The sequence below is a fragment of the Oryx dammah genome, unplaced genomic scaffold (genome assembly GCF_014754425.2).
Source record: "Oryx dammah isolate SB20612 unplaced genomic scaffold, SCBI_Odam_1.1 HiC_scaffold_25, whole genome shotgun sequence".
NCBI lineage: Eukaryota > Metazoa > Chordata > Mammalia > Artiodactyla > Bovidae > Oryx > Oryx dammah.
Window position 1 is genome coordinate 37273712 of NW_024070209.1, and position 20358 is coordinate 37294069.

The following is a 20358-nucleotide window of genomic DNA, read 5'->3' on the forward strand; positions in this document are numbered from 1 at the left end:
TAAACCTAAAATTATAAAATCCTTAGGGGGAAAAATAGAAGAAAAATCTCTGCAGAGTAGACATAGATTTCTTACGTACTATACTAAATTCTCAATCTATAAAAAAAATCATAAATTAGATTTCAACATAATGAATGACTTCTACTCTTAGAAAGACACTGTTAAGAAAATGAAAAGACAAGCCACAAATTGGTAGAAAATATCTGATAAAGCATTTCTATTCACAGAATAGAACACTACTCAGCAATGAAAAAGAATAAATTATTGATGGATGCAATAACATGGATAAATACCAAAATAATTATGCTCAGTGCAAGAAATCAGTCAAAAAAGCATACCTACTAAATTTCTTATAGTGCATTTGGCTGTCTTATAGAATAGGGCAAAAGTGGAGAAAAACAATAGTGGACCACCACCCTAAGAAGGCTGTCAATAATTTCAAGACAATTTCTCCTGCCCAAGGGAACAGTAAATTAGTAGCCTCTATTTTCAGCTGAATTTGGAGAGTGCATGAATACTATTACATTAGCCATCTCCAAAGATAACTGCATACTTATGTAGTATGGCAGGAAAGGTCCCAAGTGTGGAGTGAAATGAGCAAGATGAACATCTCTGGAAGCATGTGTGGAAGCTATATGCACCCCCCATACACTGCACATACATACACTGTATTAGTTTCCTAGAGTTCCTGTAACAAATCACCACATACTGGGTGCCTTTAAAAAAACAACAGAAATTAGTTTTCTCCTGTTTCTGAAATAAACTTGAAAATATAAACAAAAGAATTTTACACTTATACTTTTTGTTTTGTTTTTTTTGTTTTTCAGTCTTTATTTTTATGTTGCTCTGTGATTTCAGATTATGGTTTGTGGCATACTGTGTAACAAGTAATTTTAAAATTGAGCATTAGAACAACTTATTTCTAGGAATATTAGAACTCTCTTGTAAAGAATTGAACCAAGACTGGTTATTCCAGTTAGATAAGCAGTTCCTGTTTGGGGTTTAGTAGATTAAAAAAAAAAAGGATACCTACATTATAATTCATTTATATGAAATTCTAGTAAATGAAAACTAATCTTTGGTGATTGATAGCAGATAAGTAGTTGCCTGGGGGCTGGAGAGAAGCCATGTGAGGGAGACCAGCGGCAGGAAGCGGAGTAGTGGGAAAGAGGGATCAGTTCAGTTCAGTCACTCAGTCATGTCGGCTCTTTGCGACCCCATGGACTGCAGAACACCAGGCTTCCCTGTCCTTCATGAACTCCTGGAGCATGCTCAAACTCACGTCCATTTAGTCGGTGATGCCATCCAACCATCTCATCCTCTGTCGTCCCTTCTCCCACCTTCAATCTTTCCCAGCATCAGGGTTTTTTCCAATGAGTCAGTTTTGGGCAACAGGTGGCCACAGTATTGGAGTTTCAGCTTCAGCATCAGTCCTTCCAATGAATATTCAGGACTGATTTCCTTTAGGATGGACAGGCTGGATCTCCTTGCAGTCCAAGGGACTCTCAAGAGTATTCTCCAACACTACAGTTCATTTCTTCCAAAATCACTGCAGATGGTGACTGCAGCCATGAAATTAAAAGATGCTTACTCCTTGGAAGAAAAGTTATGATCAACCTAAATAGTATATTCAAAAGCAGAGACATTACTTTGCCGACTAATTTCCATCTAGTCAAGGCTATGGCTTTTCCAGTAGTCATGTATGGATGTGAGAGTTGGACTGTGAAGAAGGCTGAGCACCGAAGAATTGATGCTTTTGAACTGTGGTGTTGGAGAAGACTCTTGAGAGTCCCTTGGACTGCAAGGAGATCCAACCAGTCCATTCTGAAGGAGATCAACCCTGGGATTTCTTTGGAGGGAATGATGCTAAAGCTGAAACTTCGGTACTTTGGCCACCTCATGCAAAGAGTTGACTCACTGGAAAAGACTTTGATGCTGGGAGGGATTGGGGGCAGGAGAAGGGGACGACAGAGGATGAGATGGCTGGATGGCATCATGGACTCGATGGACGTGAGTCTGAGTGAACTCCGGGAGTTGGTGATGGACAGGGAGGCCTGGTGTGCTGCGATTCATGGGGTCGCAAAGAGTCGGACACGACTGAGCAACTGAACTGAACTGAACTGAACTAGCTTTCTGTATGCCATGAAGTGATGGGACCAGATGCCATGATCTTAGTTTTCTGAATGTTGAGCTTTAAGCCAACTTTTTCTCTCTCCTCTTTCACTTTCATCAAGAGGCTTTTTAGTTCCTCTTCACTTTCTGCCATAAGGGTGGTGTCATCTGCGTATCTGAGATTATTGATATTTCTCCCGGCAATCTTGTTTCCAGCTTGTGCTTCATCCAGCCCGGCATTTCCCATGATGTACTCTGCATATAAGTTAAATAAGCATGGTGACAATATACTGCCTTGACTTACCCCTTTCTCAATTTGGAACTAGTCTATTGTTCCATGTCCAGTTCTACCTGTTGCTTCTTGACCTGCATACAGATTTCTCAGGAGACAGATCAGGTGGTCTGGTATTCCCATCTCTTTCAGAATTTTCCACAGTTTGTTGTGATCCACAAAGTCAAAGGTTTTGGCGTAGTCAATAAAGCAGAAGTAGGTGTTTTTCTTAAACTCTCTTGCTTTTTCGATGATCCAATGGATATTGGGAATTTGATCTCTGGTTCCTCTGCCTTTTCTAAATCCAGCTTGAACATCTGGAAGTTCATGGTTCACATACTGTTGAAGCCTGGCTTGGAGAATTTTGAGCATTAGTTTGCTAGCATGTAAGATGAGTGCAATTGTGCGGTAGTTTGAATATTCTCTGGCATTGCCTTTCTTAGAGACTAGAATGAAAATTGACCTTTTCCAGTTCTGTGGCCACTGCTGAGTTTTCCAAATTTGCTGGCATATTGAGTGCAGCACTTTCACACCATCATCTTTTAGGATTTGAAATAGGTCAACTAGGATTCCATAACCTCCACTAGCTTTGTTCGTAGTGAAGCTTCCTAAGCCCCACTTGACTTCACATTCCAGAATGTCTGGCTCTAGGTGAGTGATCACACCATCGTGGTTATCTGGGTCATGAAGATCTTTTTTGTATAGTTCTTCTGTGCATTCTTGCCATCTCTTCTTAATATCTTCTGCTTCTGTTAGGTCCATAACATTTCTGTCCTTTATTGTGCCCATCTTTGCATGAAATGTTCCCTTGGTATCTCTAATTTTCTTGAAGAGATCTCTAGTCTTTCCCACTCTATTGTTTTCCTCTATTTCTTTGCACTGATCACTGAGAAAGGTTTTCTTATCTCTCCTTGCTATTCTTTGGAACTCTGCATTCAAATGGATATACCTTTCCTTTTCTCCTTTGCCTTTAGCTTCTCATCTTTTCTCAGCCATTTGTAAGGCCTCAGATAATCATTTTGCCTTTGTGCACTTCTTTTTCTTGGGGATGGTCTTGATCACTGCCTCCTGTACAATGTCACGAACCTCCATCCATAGCTCTTCAGGCACTCTATCAGATCTAATCCCTTGAATCTATTTGTCACTTCCACTGTATAATCATTGAGGGATTTGATTTAGAGAGGGATCACTGAGGACAAAGAGGGAACTTTTGGAGGATACATATGTCAAAACCTAACAAACTCTATACTTTAACAATGTACACTTTATTGTATGTATGTTGACTCGCTACAACAAAGCTGCTTTTAAAGGAAGTGGAGCTGGTTCGATCCTGGGTTCTGGCACCAAAATAAATAAATAAATAAATAAATAAAGGAAGTGGAGCAAACCTGACAAAATAGTCACATTTTTAAGCTTGGTAGTGAATTGTTATTGTTCAGTCACTAAGCTGTTTCTGATTCTTCGTGACCCCATGAATTGCAGCACGCCAGGCTTTCCTGTCCTTCACTACTCCCCAGAGTTTGCTCAAACTCATATCCATTGAGTCGGTGATGCCATCCAACCGTCTCATCCTCTGTTGCCCCCTTCTCCTCTTGCCCTCAATCTTTGCTGTTATTCACACTTTTCTGTACACTTGAAATATTTCATAACTTAATTTGGAAAACCTAATCAAACTCCTTAATCTTATAGGTAAGGAAACTGAGTAAATGATAGATATAGGGCTGGAGCCTGCATCTTATTTTCCAGTTCAATATTCATCCCATTCTATCAGGGGAGAAAAAAAAAGTATAATTAGCATATACATGTAAGATTTAGAGAGAAATGCTTACCCTTAAATTTGTTCACTGTCCCAGTGTTCTGAAGAATTCTTCTAGGACCATTCACTGCAAAATAAACTGCCTTTTCATATTCCCCAAGTGAGATTAATTCATTGAACCTACAGTCATTGCATTTCATTATATAATAGTATACAAAAAAAGTAAAGAAAACGGATTAGAAATGTCTAATACATATTAAACATAGTAGTGTAGTAATACAAACAACACCTCTAATAAACTATAACTAGATCCATTCACTCTCTAAAATATTCTTTCACTCCCTTCCCTAATATTATTTTTTGTAGCTTCAGAAGAAGATTCTCACCTGCTAGGTGACTTGAACCTGATTATGTACCTTATTCTTTAGTACTTAGAACAATCCATAGGAAATGGAAAGAACTTCACTGAATTTATAATGAGCTCAAGATTTTTTTTTTCTCTCATATCATCTCCAGAAGAAAAGGGGAACCAGGAGAAAGAAGGGCAATCTGCTTAGAGGCTCAATGTAGGGTAAATATTAATTGAACTCAAAGGCTGCCAAAGCTGAAAATCAAGAGGAGTCCTTGGTATTCAGAAGCAAAAGTTGTTCCACCAGTAACCAGACTCCCAACTGAATGTGAGACTAAATGAAAGAAGAAAAGATAATAGTTCAGATAACTTAAGCTTCTACTCCTCTTCCTAGGGCAAAATGTCTCCAGCTCAACCCTTACCTCGCTATTAATAACACTATGCCAAACAGGATTTAAAGAGTGTTGCAAATGAATGTGGAACCTCAGAGGAGGAAAAACACTGAAATAATATTAAGCAAAATACATAAAACTTTTATCCTCAGGGTTTTTCTCTCATATTGGAAGCTGGTAGACTTAGAGAAGCATAGAGTATGAGGAAACAATCCAGGCTTTGGGGGCCCTCAAAATGATCTTTACCCCTTCTTTATATCATGCTGCTACTGCTGCTAAGTCGCTTCAGTCATGTCCGACTCTGTGCAACCCCGTGGACTGCAGCCTACCAGGCTCCTCCGTCCATGGGATTTTCCAGGCAAGAGTACTGGAGTGGGTTGCCATTGCCTTCTCCTTCTTTATATCATATCAACAAGCAAATCAACAAGAGAAAACTGTTTAACATAGAAGACTAGGAATATTACATATGTTCATTACAGATTGGCCTCATACTCTATGAATTAACCTCTTAAAGAATAAAGTCTTATGGGGATGGGAAGGAGATTCAAGAGGGAAGGGACAAATATATATTTATGGCTGATTCACATTGTTTTATAGCAGAAACCAACCCAACATTGTAAAGCAATTATCCTCCAATTTAAAAATTTAAAAAAAGAATAAAGTCAGATCTCTTTAAGCCTTTACTATACACTATATAACAATTTAATACATATTAGAGAGAAATATGCCTTCCTAATATGTCATAGGATACAAATGAGGAAAAGAAGGACTAAACTGGCTTGGATAATCTGATTCAAGATGTTCCTGGGCTTCCCTGGTGGTCCAGTGGTTAAGAATCCACCTACCAATGTAGGGGACATGAGATCGATCCCTGATCTAGGAGGATCAAACATGTCGAGGGCCACCTGGGCCAACATACCACAACTGCTAAAGTGACAGTGCTCAAAGCCCAAGTGCCCTAGAGCCTGTGCTGCACAACAAGAGAAGCCATGGGAATGAGAAGCCCGTGCATCACAATGAAGAGTAATACCAGCTCTCTGCAACTAGAGAAAGCCCACACACAGCAACAAACACCTAACTAACACAGGCAAAAATAAATAAACAAGTAAAAGAAGACGTTCTCAAAAACATTTTGTAAGATCAGGTCAATGGTTAGGGAATACAAGAAAAATATAAATAAAACAACACTATAGTCCAGCTATATCTTCCATAAAATCTCTGAGACCATCAATATGGTATTTATTTTCATAAAGAATCTATATTCTAAAAATTCTAGTTTATTTTCTAGTTTGTCTACTAGAGTAGCATTTAATAAATACAAAAGCTAGAGACTACAGCTCAAAAAGATGCTAATATTTCAAAAAGATGCTAAAAATGCTAAATAGTGAGTAAGCATTTAAGCAAGTATTAAATAAATGCTATAATAGCTTAAGGAAGATCAAAGCTTTTAAAATATTTGCCTTTCAATGAAGTACAGCAAAATTTCAGCTTCTTTTGCCTTGCTTGGGTCTTCTTCAAGTAGTTCTTCAACAATGCCATGTTTATCTGTAAATATTAACAGCATCATCAGATGATATTTAAGGTTGTCAATCAGTATAAACAACAAACATGAATGTTAAATACCAACAATCTAATGCTATAGTTCTAATAGTACCAACCTCTTCCTAAACTGAATGGCCTCCCCATCTCTTGCTTCCTTATTTTCAGGTACATTTTCAGGTATTTTCTCCCTGGCTAACCACGTTTACTCTTTACAGATTATCTGCCAACTGCTGAAGGAAGAAGCCCATAGGGTAACAGAGCCCTAACAAAAGTAAGTACATTTTTAAATTTTTAGAACTCAGCCTAGGAAAATCCCCATTCTTTAGTTTTCAAGGGGAAACAAAATGTTTTCCATTATATATGATATTTAAAAAATACAGATCATCTACCGTGTAAATCTTTACTTTTCTGGATGTTCTTCACGATGTCTTGAAATGATCTGCTCATATCAGATTTTACCCACAAAGTAAGTGCTTGTGAAATAACCTGCAGTCTTTGATGACTATAACGATAAAAAAACGTTATGACATACTGAATCTAAAATCAAATAGTGGAATATTAAAATCAACACAAATAAAAGCTTCAAACTTTTAAAACATAGATGCAACTTTCATACCTAAACTGTAATTCATTGTTCAGATTTTCAGCTGAATCTCGCCGTTCTAATACCACAGTCATTTCCTCATTTAAATCTGCCTTCCTCTGAATAGGTACATATTTTTTGGACATAAGTTCTTCAATTTCTGCATATTTACCTTCAAGATGTTTCAAGTATTTAGTGAGAGCATCTAAACTGACAGATTCTTGGAGAGTCATGCCTAAGGGAAAGGGAACAAATCAAACAAGACAAGTCGTGTGTGGGATGCTTGTGCTCAAAGAGCAAGTCTTAGTATTAATAAAATAGGTCAGACGGTTGACTATGTTAAGAAATAATTAAGAGATGGCAATATGAACTTCTAGATTACTGAACATTAGCATACATTTCTAAGTGGCTGGAAGTTTTAAACAAATCATCACTGAAGACTTAATGAAGGGACTTTGCTGGTGGTCCAATGGTTAAGAATCTGCCAGGTAATGTAGGGGACACAGGTTTGATCCCTGGTCTGGGAAGATTCCACATGCTAAGGAAACAATTGGGATTTCTCACAAATATTTCAAACAAAATACTGTACCTGGAATAGGTTTTAAAGGATCTTTGCAGAAAGTACAATATTGTTCTTCTTTTGTGTCATACTTTGCCCTGACTTGTTTCATTTCATTTATCTGCAATTGAATCTTTGAGGAATTATTTTCAATAAGTCCCATCCTGAAAATCAGAAAGGCTTTTTTAATATGTTTCTTTCAACTAATTATTTAATCATATCATTCAAAGTAAAACAGGTTAAATTATTACTTTAATTTGGCTAATTATCATTTTGTACCATGAATGTGGGTAAAAGTTTACAAAACAATGGCTAAGAAGTTAACTAATCTCATAGGTGAGAAACCATTCTCTTTCAAAGTATCAATAAAATCTTATACTGACTATGATTTGTAACCTTACTGGAAATTTGTAAATGTTAAATAGAATAATCTGGCCACAAAGTATTAAGTCCATTCCCTTTAGCTGAAAATTACCTTTGCAATTTAAAAATCATTTTTGTTAAGTAATCATATTAGTTTCCTGTGGCTGCTATAACGAACTATCACAAACTTGGTGGCTTAAAACAACAGAAATCTGTTCTTTCATAGTTCTGGATCCCAGAAGTCCAATATTATTCAGTTCAGTTCAGTCGCTCAGTCGTGTCTGACTCTTTGAGACCCCGTGAATCACAGCATGCCAGGCCTCCTGGTCCATTACCAACTCCCAGAGTTCACTCAAACTCATGTCCATTGAGTTGGTGATGCCATCCAGCCATCTCATCCTCTGTCATCCCCTTCTCCTCCTGCCCCCAGTTCCTCCCAGCTGCAGGGTCTTTTCCAATGAGTCAACTCTTCGCATGAGGTGGCCAGAGTACTGGAGTTTCAGCTTTAACATCATTCCTTCCAAAGAACACCCAGGACTGGTCTCCTTTAGGATGGACTGGTTGGATCTCCTTGCAGTCCAAGGGACTCTCAAGAGTCTTCTCCAACACCACAGTTCAAAAGCATCAATTCTTCAGCATTCAGCTTTCTTTATAGTCCAACTCTCACATCCATACACGACCACTGGAAAAACCACAGCCTTGACTAAACAGACATTTGTTGGCAAAGTAGTATCTCTGCTTTTGAATATGCTATCTAGGTTGGTCATAACTTTTCTTCCAAGGACTAAGCGTCTTTTAATTTCATGGCTGCAGTCACCATCTGCAGTGATTTTGGAGCCCAGAAAAATAAAGTCAGCCACTGTTTCCCCATCTATTTGCCATGAAGTGATGGGACCAGATGCCATGATCTTAGTTTTCTGAATGTTGAGCTTTAAGCCAACTTTTTCACTCTCCTCTTTCACTTTCATCAAGAGGCTTTTTAGTTCTTCTTCACTTTCTGCCATAAGGGTGGTGTCATCTGCATATCTGAGGTTATTGATATTTCTCCTGGCAATCTTGATTCCAAAGAAGCTTTAGTGCTCCTCTATCTTTTGTCTTCTGATTTTGCCCTAATATTTCTGTTACTATCTTATCAGCCTCCTGTCCCTTTCACAAAAAAGAATTTTTTTTTTTTTACTATTTTATGTAGCATTTTTTCCCAACAAGAAGTGATCTCAACCTCTAGCCAGCTTCATTACCAAAAATGGAGGTTAAATGTCACATAATTTTCCTGGCTGACTTGAAATTATCTATAAGAACAACTTACCCATCAATTACCAAATGGAACACTGAAAATCTGAGACTGTTCAAAAAGAGTGAGAGTTTTATCATCTCCTAGTAGGTTACTTACTTTTTTGCATCACAAGATTAAGTGCTCTATTTCAGATGGTAATCATGAAATTGTACCATTAAACCTTCCATGCAAGAAATTACCTGGAGCAATCATCTGCATCCTTCATTTTACGATACTACAATGTGCCTCCAATTATCCTAAGAGACATTATAAATTTCTCAAACTGAATTAATATTATTTTTCAAGTAAAAATACAGTAATTTCAATAGGAAGGGTAACATAAAAACATGGCTTTAAAATAAAATCAAAGTTGAAGATGACTAAGAATCATTAGTTATAATTACAATGGCTAGTTAATAAACCAAGTAGCAATTATCACCTTTTGGGCTACTTACAAATATACTTACTTTGCTTGAAGTTGGGCTATTCTTTTCCTGTGGTATACCAACGCTGTGGGCTCTCCTGTCAAAACTTTAAGTTTTCCATGAAGATAAAATGCAGTTCTTTGGCCTTTCTTTATTGTCTCAATAAATGTGTCATATTCTTTCTTGATTGAAGTAAGAATGGATTTGTATGCAGTGACATATTCTATTACCTGAAACATGATTTTTTTCTGTCTATGGTACTGAATTTTTTTCTAGAAGACTATAGATCAAAAGCCTTGCAAATAGCATTATAATTTTTTTAATGAAATGATGGGCAATTAGAAATCTAAAATTTTACAAATATGCCTAGATATTAAAGATAGTTCATGGTTACTGAATATATGATCTTTGTGAATCATTACAATTCTGTAAGCTTAAATATGAGAAAAAAACATTTTTTGCTCTACTCAGGAATTAAGACATACATTATATGAGGTCAGTTAAAACCAATATGAGGTCTAACTATCCCAACTCTGGATCTCTCAAATACAATTACATATCATCCCTCGCTATCTCTAAATCTAGTCTCTGACTTCATTCAGACCTTAAAATCCTGGACTCCCTTCATCTCCCTGTTTTTCTAACCCATCTGCTCTTGTTGATCAATAATCTCAATTACCAAACTGCATTTCTATCCCCAAGATGTCAAGTACAATTGTAGAAAACCCTTCACATCTTATATTCATGGTTTAAAATGATGTTTATGTACATAATATCTCTGGAACGATAATGGAAAAAAAATAGAAACCTACAGAGGAGGAAAGAAGAAAACTATAGAGAAAGAAAGGGTAAGTAGGTTCTAAAATGAGAGGGACCTGACTTCATTGTATACTCTGCTTATTGGTTTTTTACTTTTTCTTTCTTTTTCTCTGGTTAACCTTGTGTAGGAATTACTCAAATGAAAAAGCAATAATAACTAAGAAACACTTTAAAGAAGTTAAAAAACAAAAACATTAAAAATAATCTTTGGTTGCCAACTCATGAGAATTTCAGAAGGTGTCAAGTTATATAAGGAATAAATGTGACCAATCCACAAGTTCCTCTGAAAGATATACAATTACGCTTTCTACCCCTGTTACATATCTAGTCTATAGTATACTCCACTATAGCTAGAAAATACCTAGGAAAAAATAATGCAGAAAGACATCTGGTCTATCAAGAAACAGTATAAGGAGGGGAGTTCCCCACTGGCCCAGTGGTTAGGACTTGTGCTTTCACTGCCGTGGCCCAGGTTCAGTTCTGGGTAGGGAAACTGAGATCACAAAAGTGGTATGGCAAAAAAAAAAAAAAAAAAATGGTATAAGGAGATAACTGATCAATGCCAAGCACCAGAAGAGGATTTCTGAGTGGAAGATACTGGTCATCTTTCTGACATGACCAAACTACCTATCCACCAAAATCAAGACTGCTGCCCAGCAATTTTCAATAAAATGGAGACCATTAATTTGTGGTCTTTCAAGCTAAACACTTCACTGTTCCCTGCTATCCTCCACTCCACAAGCCTCTCTGATGTGCTGCAACAATCCAAGACAACTCAGATATGTTAATGGATAGAAAACGGACTTGTTGTAACATCATGATCAGCTCCCATGGGTTTACTAGAAGAAACAGATTTCAGAAAGACACTCATGAAGTTTTAAGAATGCACAGAAAATGCATTAGAGTAAAGGAGGCAAACTGGTATGCTAGAGGTAGAATAGTTTTGGTTGGCCAGCAAAATATTTAAAAATTTAGGAAATTTCACTCAAAGCCCATATTTTTAGCTTCTCCTGAAAATTCTGAAGAATCTACCAACATGGAACTCCCATTCCTTTAATGGCAGTAGTCAGCTGGAGCTTTAAATTGGATTTGTTCTTCATTTCACCACAGTCCCCATGATTCCTTATTCTCTTAAAGCCAATCCACTTAACTCTCATATTACCTTCCTGACGTCTAGGCATTCAAGTTTCAGTCTCCATATTAAGGCTTCCCTTAACTCCTCCAAAACAGGGCCGTATTTCCCAGGTACAGAACTATGAGGAAGAAAAGGAATGGCACTCATTCCACCTCAGCTCCTACTCACAGGACATACACTATTTGCACAAAACACCACGAGGAACACAAAAGGCCAGTCATTTTCCAGAGTCCGGCTGCCTCTATAATTCATCCATATCTCCTGAAACTCACTCTTCCTAGCCTTGATCTTCTTTGCTTATTAAGTCCTCGGCTCTCTCTGGAACCTACCCTCAATTCTTGTAACACAAGCCTCAGGTCTCCTTGCTTTGATTCAGGCATGGTTCTCTAGGCTGAATCCTCTACCTCTGATTTTAAACAGAATTTGGTACTTGTTCTCTGGTGCTAAGCACTCAGAGATGCAAGTTGGTACTTTCATCTTTTGCCAAACTAGACCCTTCCAAGAGATAGGGAAGATTAGAGAAGGCAGACATTAATAGTTTATTAACAACCAAATGTGCTAGCATAACATGAAAATGAAAAGGCAGATTATTTCTGTGAGAAGCTAGAAGAAAGGTTCCTCTAAGTACCACAGGATTTCTATTTCAGATACCCTCTTAGTTTTGAAGAATAGGATTCTTCACAATGTACAATGTATAACTGTATAACGTACAAATAGTTCAAATGGAAATCTTGGGGGGTAGAGAGAAAAGGACTAAACATACAGAAATCACCTTTTATTTAATCTCCTGTCTTTTTTCTAGGAATTAAATTTACCAACACCTCCTCCAAAATGACTTCACCATAACTATACTAATTTAAAGCAGAGAGCACTTCATGTGTGAAAACTCGTGACAAGTGTTAGCATTTGGATATGCAAAAATAAGTATGTTACAGTTATAACTTTCCTTTGCTGATTTCACACAAGTAGAGTCTCAGCATGATTTCTGATATTTATAAAACCTATTCAATACACTACCTATAAACATTCACCTAATACATTCCTTAATGACTAAAACACCGAAACAATTTCATTGACCATAACAACTTATAAAATGAAGCTAACCTGAACCTGCCAATGTACCAGTTCTTAAAGACAGATTTTCTACATGACTTTAAAAGAAGAAAAGACTCTTTTTTCCATTTTATACTTTTATGGATATACAAGTGAAGTGAGGTAAAAGTCGCTCAGTTGTGTCCGAGTCTTTGTGACCCCACGGACTATACACTCCATGGAATTCTCCAAGCCAAAATACTGGAGTGGGTAGCCTTTCTCTTCTCCAGGGGATCTTCCCAGACTAGGGATCGAACCCAGGACCCAGGTCTCCCACATTGCAGGCAGATTCTTTACCAGCTGAGCCACAAGGGAAGCCCAGGAATATTGGATTAGGTAGCCTATCCCCTAACGAATCTTTCCAACCCAGGAATCTAACCAGGGTCGCCTGCATCGCAAACAGATTCTTTACCAACTGAGCTATTGGGCTTCCCCAGTAGACAGGCGTCAATTTTCTTAATTCCATTTTTAGGTATCTATGACTGAGGTTAAAGCATCTGCCTGGAATGCTGGAGACCTGGGTTCGATCCCTGGGTCGGGAAGATCCCCTGGAGAAGGAAATGGCAACCCACTCCAGTATTCTTGCCTGGAGAATCCCATGGAGGGAGGAGCCTGGTAGGCTACAGTCCATGGGGTCGCAAAGAGTCAGACACGACTGAGCGACTTCACTTTCACTTTCACTTATCATGACTATGCTCACTTTTCCTTAGAGTGAGGCATTTTATTTTTATTTTAGAGGAGGAATAAGACTCAGTCTATAATGCTTAAAAATTAAACAAAACAGAGTTCTTCTATTTTGCCTATGGCTGTTTAACTCAGAGACAAATAGTTTACAGAAGTCTTACATAAGTAATTATTTCTTCCAGGTAAGGAGGAAAGGATGCTAATTTCACTTATTTTACTGTCAGGGCATTTTCAAAGACAGGTGAAAAAGAAAAAGTGAAGTTAAAGAAAAATGAGGATCGGTGGCCATAATGCAATCGTTTATAAAGAAAAGATGGTTTTTCTAAAATCTTAAAAAGCAAAATCAAATGTTAGCTGAAACTGCAGCTGGAGGAGGAAATGGCAACCCACTCCAATATTCTTGCCAGGATGATTCTGTAGACAGAGCAGCCTGTTGGGCTACAGTCCACGGGGTCACCAACAGTTGGACACGACTGAAGCAACTGAGCATGTGTGCACCAACTGCTTGTTTACTGTGCCTATCTAGACCTCTAATCTATGAGGGGTCGCAATTCAATATTATAGATCAAATTGAAAGCAAGATTTTATTGACACCACAAACCAACCCAAAACGATGAAGAATCACCAAGTTCTGGCTACAGCCCAATTCCTAACAAATCATATAATTTAAGATGGAAGGTCAAAATGATGTTTGAAGGCACAGATTGTAGCTCAAAACCTGATAGCCTGCAGCTATCACAGCCTTAAGCTATGATAACTGAAACACTTATTAACTGTCTAGTAATATAAATCCAGCATAGCATTTTCCACATTCATCCCTTTCTGACAAATTGGGCAAATTTCTCAAAACGGATAAATAGAAGTAGTCAAACAAGTAGTGGTGTTACTAAGGTATGAATCTTATTGTCAGGATGGACCATTTCTACCACATAACTCCACTGTTTTAGAGCATTACGATACCTTATCAAAAACGTTTCGGTATATGATGTAATATTCATCAGCAGGTCCTTCCTCATTACAGCACACTCTTTCAGTTTCTGTAATTATGTATCTTTGCATTCTTTCCAAAAATTCCTTGTCACTTCCACTAATGATAGGAGGGAGAACAGCATGCTTATTTATTTCCTGGACAGACATACGTCAATCTAGACTCCTGTTCACCAGAGAAAATTTATGTCTTGATTTGCTTATGCAACAAAGCCAAAATTTTGAAAAGCCTGAAAGAAAAAAAATCAATTAATCTAAAGCTTTACATAAATTAGGTCAAATATGGATCTAAATAAAATGTATCAGAAAAAAAAATCTCATGGATCTCATGAAATAAATATTTCAACCTATGAGTGAACAGGTCTAATAAATTCTACTGTTATGTGCTATACTATACCTCTGGGATAGAAATACCAAACACCAGACAATAAAAAGCTCTTTCCTTGCTAAAGAAGCATTTGTATCATAAGATCGAATGGTTTAACTTAACATTTTCTAACAGAAGTTTAATTAGCATTTTATTTGCTTCATGTGGGAAAACTAGTTTGAAAGCATCCTGATGAAACAAACAAGGTCAAATATTGTGGCCTCCAGTCATTCTGGTGTGGGAGTGATAGGCTTGCTTATAGGAACTTAGGCTTTACTAACTAAGACAAGAAGCTACTGGAGGACTGTGTGCAGAAGACTGACAGCTGACTTACATTTTCAAAGAATTGCTCTTACTGCCCCTGAAGACAAGGGTTGAACTCAGAATTACTGGGAAGCTACTACAATAGCCCAGGCAAAAGATAATAGTGGCTTGAAACAGTGGTAACAGCAGAGCTGTGAGAAGTGTTCGGCGCATACATCAAAAATAAAACCGTAAAGATTTGTTGAGGGATGCGATGTGGGTATGAGAGAACACTCAAGGATGACCATAAAGTTTCTGGCTTCAGCAACTGAAAAGATTGTTTTGCCTTTTATGAGATGGGAACATCAATTTCCTAAGATCAGGAGTTTGGGCCCACCTATTAGAGATGATGAATTGACAGCTAGTATGTGAAGCTGGAGTTCAAGTGAGTAGTCTGAGTGAGAAAGAGGTCTGTAAGTCATCTGCATATAAATGATATTTAAAAGTTATGAGACAGAATGGAAAAAGATCTGGGAAATGTAAGCAAAGCAGATATCCAAGGACAGGGCCTTGAGGGGCACTTCAAAGCTTAAAGGTCTAGTAGATGAGGAGGAAGCAGCAAAACAGCTTGGAAAAGAGGGTCTATGGAGATGGAAGTCAATCAGGTGAAGAAAGTGTTTCAAAGAGGAAAGGCATGATCCACTGTGTCAAACGCTGCTGACAGATCAAAGAAGATTAAATGGATATTGAATTTAGCAACACGGAGGTTATTCCCACAGTTATTCAGTTGGAAAAGGAGGGGAGACAAAAAGCCTGTCCCCAGAAGTGGATTTAGTCAATGGAAGGAAAAGAATTAAAGAGACAATGAGTATAAACAACTTTCAAGGAGTTTTGTTGTAAAAGTGGAGATTAACTGGCAGAATATGGGATGAAGAGTGTACCAGAGAGAAGAAATGGATTCTTCAGAAGTGCCAAAGAAGGAAAGACATGTCAGGAACTTCAGTTAGCTCAATGTTAATAAAGTGTAAAGTGAGTAATGGCTTTGGCAGATTTAGGCTCTAAGGAAGGCAGAGGTTCACTATCACAGTAAGGAATTTGGGTTTTATCTTGAAGGTGAAATAGCATAATGACATAATCATTTTTACTTTTTATTATACGTTGGTGGCATAATAAAGGTGGGTCAGAAGATGACTGGGGACAGACAAAATTAAGAAGCCTGAACTTGGGGATGGGGAAGCAGAGAACGGCAGAAAGATAAAGACATTAGTAGGGTACACATGGCAAAAGGCCATATGGCTCAGCAGGTAAAGAAACCACCTGCACTGCAGGAGACCTGGGTTTGATCCCTGGGTAGGAAGATCCCCTGGAGAAGGAAATGGGAACCCATTCTAGTATTTTTGACCTGAAAAATTCCATGGACTGAGGGCCCTGGCCGGGTTAGCATATGGGGTCGCAAAGAGTCGGGACAGGACTAAGAACAAAGGTTTAGCTCGCTAACTCGCCTGTCTTGCCAGGAGAGCACCCTACACATACTCCCAAAACTTCCTCTTAGGACTTTCACAACTCCCAACGTCCAAACTTGGAGATTCTGCAGTAAATAAACTTCCATCGGGTTTCTTTCCCATATGACTTCATGCGAAAATCTGAAAACTCCTTAGACTTAACATACTAAACCTTCTCACACTGCGTAGTGACATACAAGACAGGCTCTTCCTCAACTAGCAGAGCCTAAGGGGTTGAGGACACCACCTATTTTTCTGGTTGCCTGGAGCTGGCCACTGGAAGGCCCTTCCCTTGAAGGCCCTGGGAGCTTCGGGTGGTAGATTGCTGATTCTCCGCCCCTCACCGCCTCTGTTAGTGGGTGACGACACTTTTGGTCCGCCTGCTCTTCTCCAGCCTCTTAACTTTCTCTCCGAGTCACTTCTGACCCGTTTCCATCTCCCCGAAACCATTACTGCGCTTGCCTCTTCCTCCTCACCTTAACCCCTTTCTCCAAACCAACGGCTAGACGATAGTAACTAGGGAGCCGGGAGGTGCGGAACTGCATCTTGGGACAAGTAGTCCTGCCGAAAAGAAAGCAGTGGAAACTACAATTCCCAGAAGACACTGCCATTTCCTCCCTTTTTCTCATGAAGCCCCTTTAACTCCACCCCCTTTTAAAGGCCCTCTTAGCCACGTCAACTACAGGGGGCAAGTCTTTTAAAGACATTTCTAAGTTGCTTAAATCTATTATTTCGAGAAAGTTCTGGATGATAAAGTGAGAAATAAGCTAAACTAAAGGGAGGAGAAATGAGGTTACGACCTGGTCTGGCATGTGACTGGACAGCCGCTGCGACAGTGCTCAGGCACTTGGTGTGGCCGCCTAGGAGGCGGGGCCTCCAGGAGCGCCCGGAAAGCTCGTGGACCAGCGTGGGGCCTTCCTTTCGGATCCGCCATCTGCGGTGAGTGTGTGCGTTCGGCCGCGCTCTGGCCCGTAACTTGCCATCGCCCTTCCTGTGTCTCCGGGTCTCATTTGTCTCCTCCTTTTCCTCACCCTCAGGTGGAACCGCCGCCAGGATGCAGATTTTCGTGAAGACCCTGACGGGGAAGACCATCACTCTTGAGGTACGGGCCAGGCCGGGGAGAAGCCGCGGCCTGAAGGAGGGAGGGCCTGAGGCGGATTTCGGCACGCGCGCTGCTTTCCGCCGTGCAACGCGTTTCTGAGCCGGGCTTCTAAAATCTGACCTTGAAGTGAGGGTTGTTTGCTGAGCCGCGGCCTAGGGCGCGTTTTCTATGCCTGAAGTCCGAGCGTGTCACCTCAAGGCGTTCCAACAGGGTAGCCGGAGCCGGCGCCGCGCGGTGGGAGGGAGGCGCTCCTGTAGGTGGGCGCGAGCACGTGTGGCCCGGCCGCGCAGTCCCGGCTCTCCTAGGTAGGCTTCGGCTCCCACCGGCTCGGTTCCTGGGTAACTTTCAAGTTTCTTACTCTATTACCAATATGTTTGCGTTTTAAAACTCATAGGTCGAGCCCTCGGATACAATAGAAAATGTAAAGGCCAAGATCCAGGATAAGGAAGGCAAGTTGGTACTTTCTGATTCAGAAAAACTGACCTGTAGAGGTTCTTGTCAGGCGCTAGACATAGCTACTCTCTGTAGGATGGGAAGAGGTCTGATTGAAACGCGTTGTACGAAAATGCTTTTGGAGTGACAGTAGACAAACGTTTATCAGTATGGAGCCAAACTGCAGTTATGTTTCATGTGTGTGAATTCGAACGAGCTGGCTAATTTACACTCAGCGTCTTCTGTAAAGTGGCTGTGTTAACATACATTGAGTAAATGAGATTAAAATGTGTAAACATTTTACAGTTACACCTTTGCTGTAGTCAAAACTCACTGATGACTGTCAGTACCATTTACTTGACTCAGGATTGTAAATCTTGAGCAGATATGGTCAATTTGCTATCAATTTATGTATTCAACTTGTTTTCCATTAGGGATTCCTCCTGACCAGCAAAGACTGATCTTTGCTGGCAAGCAACTGGAAGATGGACGTACTTTGTCTGACTACAACATTCAAAAGGTTTGTTTGGAGGAAAGCAGCCCCTTAAGTATAAATATGTGTCTTACAATTGGGAATTTTGACCAATATTCAAAAGTAGGGGGAAGAGCATTCAGTTCGCAATAGTATCCCAGGTGATTCCGGCATCAGCATTTGAGAAGTGCTGCTACAGTCCCCTACGTTTTGGATTTTGCACATTGCATCCCATGATGTTATTTAACCTTTCTATAGCAGTTTATAGAAGGCATTGGCAACCCACTCCAGTACTCTTGCCTGGAGAATCCCAGGGACGGGGTAGCCTGGTGGGCTGCCGTCTATGGGGTTGTACAGAGTCGGACACAACTGGTGCGACTTAGCAGCAGCAGCATAGCAGTTTATCTAAGAATCAGATAACTGCCCCCCGCACCCCAACATTCCATCATCTGTGAGTGTGCTTGACATCCAGTTAGAAGGTGTATGATGCTGGTTGTCCCTTCTCTGAACACTACCATTAATGTAGCCATTTTTAAAGCCTGTTTCATTCTCTGTTCAATAACAGGAGTCCACTCTTCATCTAGTGTTGAGACTTCGTGGTGGCGCAAAGAAAAGGAAGAAGAAGTCTTACACCACTCCCAAGAAGAACAAGCATAAGAGAAAGAAGGTTAAATTGGCTGTTCTGAAATACTATAAGGTGGGCCAAATAACTTTTTTGTCTATAGATGAATAATTTTGTTTGCATTTCTGGTTTTTTATTGAAGTTTGGAGTTTTTTCCTTTTTTGGTATTTGATTGGGCTTTATGTAATGGGGATTACCTGTAGCTACTTCATTTCAACTAAGCTTCGGGTTCTAATGTCAGTTTGGGTTCAGGTCTTAACTCTGTCCATCACTTGCATGGTTGGACTTTCAAAAATTCAATTTTTTGTTGTACTAATTATGGTGAGAATTTGGGATGCTTTGGTTTGTAAATATTAAAAACTATCATTGTCGTGTAATTTAAAGGATAAATATTTTGAGTCTCTTATAAGCCAGACTTCAGAATATGTTGCAAGGTTATCTTAATAGCAAGTTTCTGCTTTTTAGGTGGATGAGAATGGCAAAATCAGTCGCCTTCGCCGGGAGTGTCCCTCAGATGAATGTGGTGCTGGAGTTTTTATGGCCAGTCACTTCGACAGACATTACTGTGGCAAATGTTGTCTGACCTATTGTTTCAACAAACCAGAAGACAAGTAATTGTATATTGGTTAATAAACTTATGAGCTAACATTTAAATGTTGCGTTTTATTCCACTGCTTTTAAAAGTAGACTTTAAGCATCAAATTTTCTAAAGTAACCTGTACTTTGCAGAATTATGTTTTATTTAGTATCAGTTGTTTAGATTTAAGCCAGTTATTTTGACCTCAGCAGTACTGACATTTAGACTGATAATTCCTGGTTTTAGGGGCCTTGGTGTGCATCTGTACCCACTTGATGCCATGAGCATACTATCCCTCCCCACAGCCAAAAGTATCCATATTGCCAGATGACCCTTGAGGGTGGGGAAGAACTGTGCCCTTTCTCACCCTTGCAGATTGGGAAACACTGGTTTGTGTGAATTGGTATTATAACCTTGCCTTAAAAAGCAACAATATACTTGTTTCCTACAAATGAAGTTTAAAGACTGAGCTCCTGAGTTGCCAATTAATCCATCTCAAGTCTCTGGGTGGTTTGGCTCAATATTTGCTGTTTGCAATACAAAGGGTATATGCTATTATTCAATGCTAAGTGTGTAAATTCTAATGTTTACTTACTGGTAGTGTTGATGCTAAAAATTTGTATTATTGGTATCTCATTTTGCCTCTAGAGCACAGTTCAGAATCGCTGAACTTTAAGATTCAGTGATATACCAATAATA

The 20358-nt window shown here is 39.3% G+C and overlaps 2 protein-coding genes across 4 annotated transcripts in view; one reads left to right on the forward strand and one right to left on the reverse strand.

The window, feature by feature from the left end:
• CLHC1 (clathrin heavy chain linker domain containing 1) overlaps positions 1-17023 on the reverse strand; it is a 36720-nt gene extending 19697 nt beyond the window's left edge. For all 3 annotated transcript variants that reach the window (XM_040224851.1, XM_040224850.1, XM_040224849.1), the window contains exons 1-8: positions 16931-17023; positions 14316-14572; positions 9668-9855; positions 7595-7728; positions 7039-7240; positions 6812-6924; positions 6341-6425; positions 4213-4319 (exon numbers count right to left, since the gene is read on the reverse strand). In XM_040224851.1, the coding sequence (XP_040080785.1) occupies positions 4213-4319; positions 6341-6425; positions 6812-6924; positions 7039-7240; positions 7595-7728; positions 9668-9855; positions 14316-14492 (1006 nt within the window). In that variant the 5' untranslated portion in view covers positions 14493-14572; positions 16931-17023. The remainder of the gene's footprint in view (positions 1-4212; positions 4320-6340; positions 6426-6811; positions 6925-7038; positions 7241-7594; positions 7729-9667; positions 9856-14315; positions 14573-16930) is intronic.
• A 284-nt stretch (positions 17024-17307) lies between these two features.
• RPS27A (ribosomal protein S27a) lies at positions 17308-19736 on the forward strand. Its single transcript, XM_040224855.1, has 6 exons — positions 17308-17393; positions 17492-17556; positions 17951-18005; positions 18423-18508; positions 19026-19157; positions 19548-19736. The coding sequence occupies exons 2-6, from the start codon at positions 17509-17511 to the stop codon at positions 19695-19697; spliced, it is 471 nt and encodes a 156-aa protein (XP_040080789.1). The 5' UTR covers positions 17308-17393; positions 17492-17508; the 3' UTR covers positions 19698-19736.
• Positions 19737-20358: the final 622 nt, after the last annotated feature.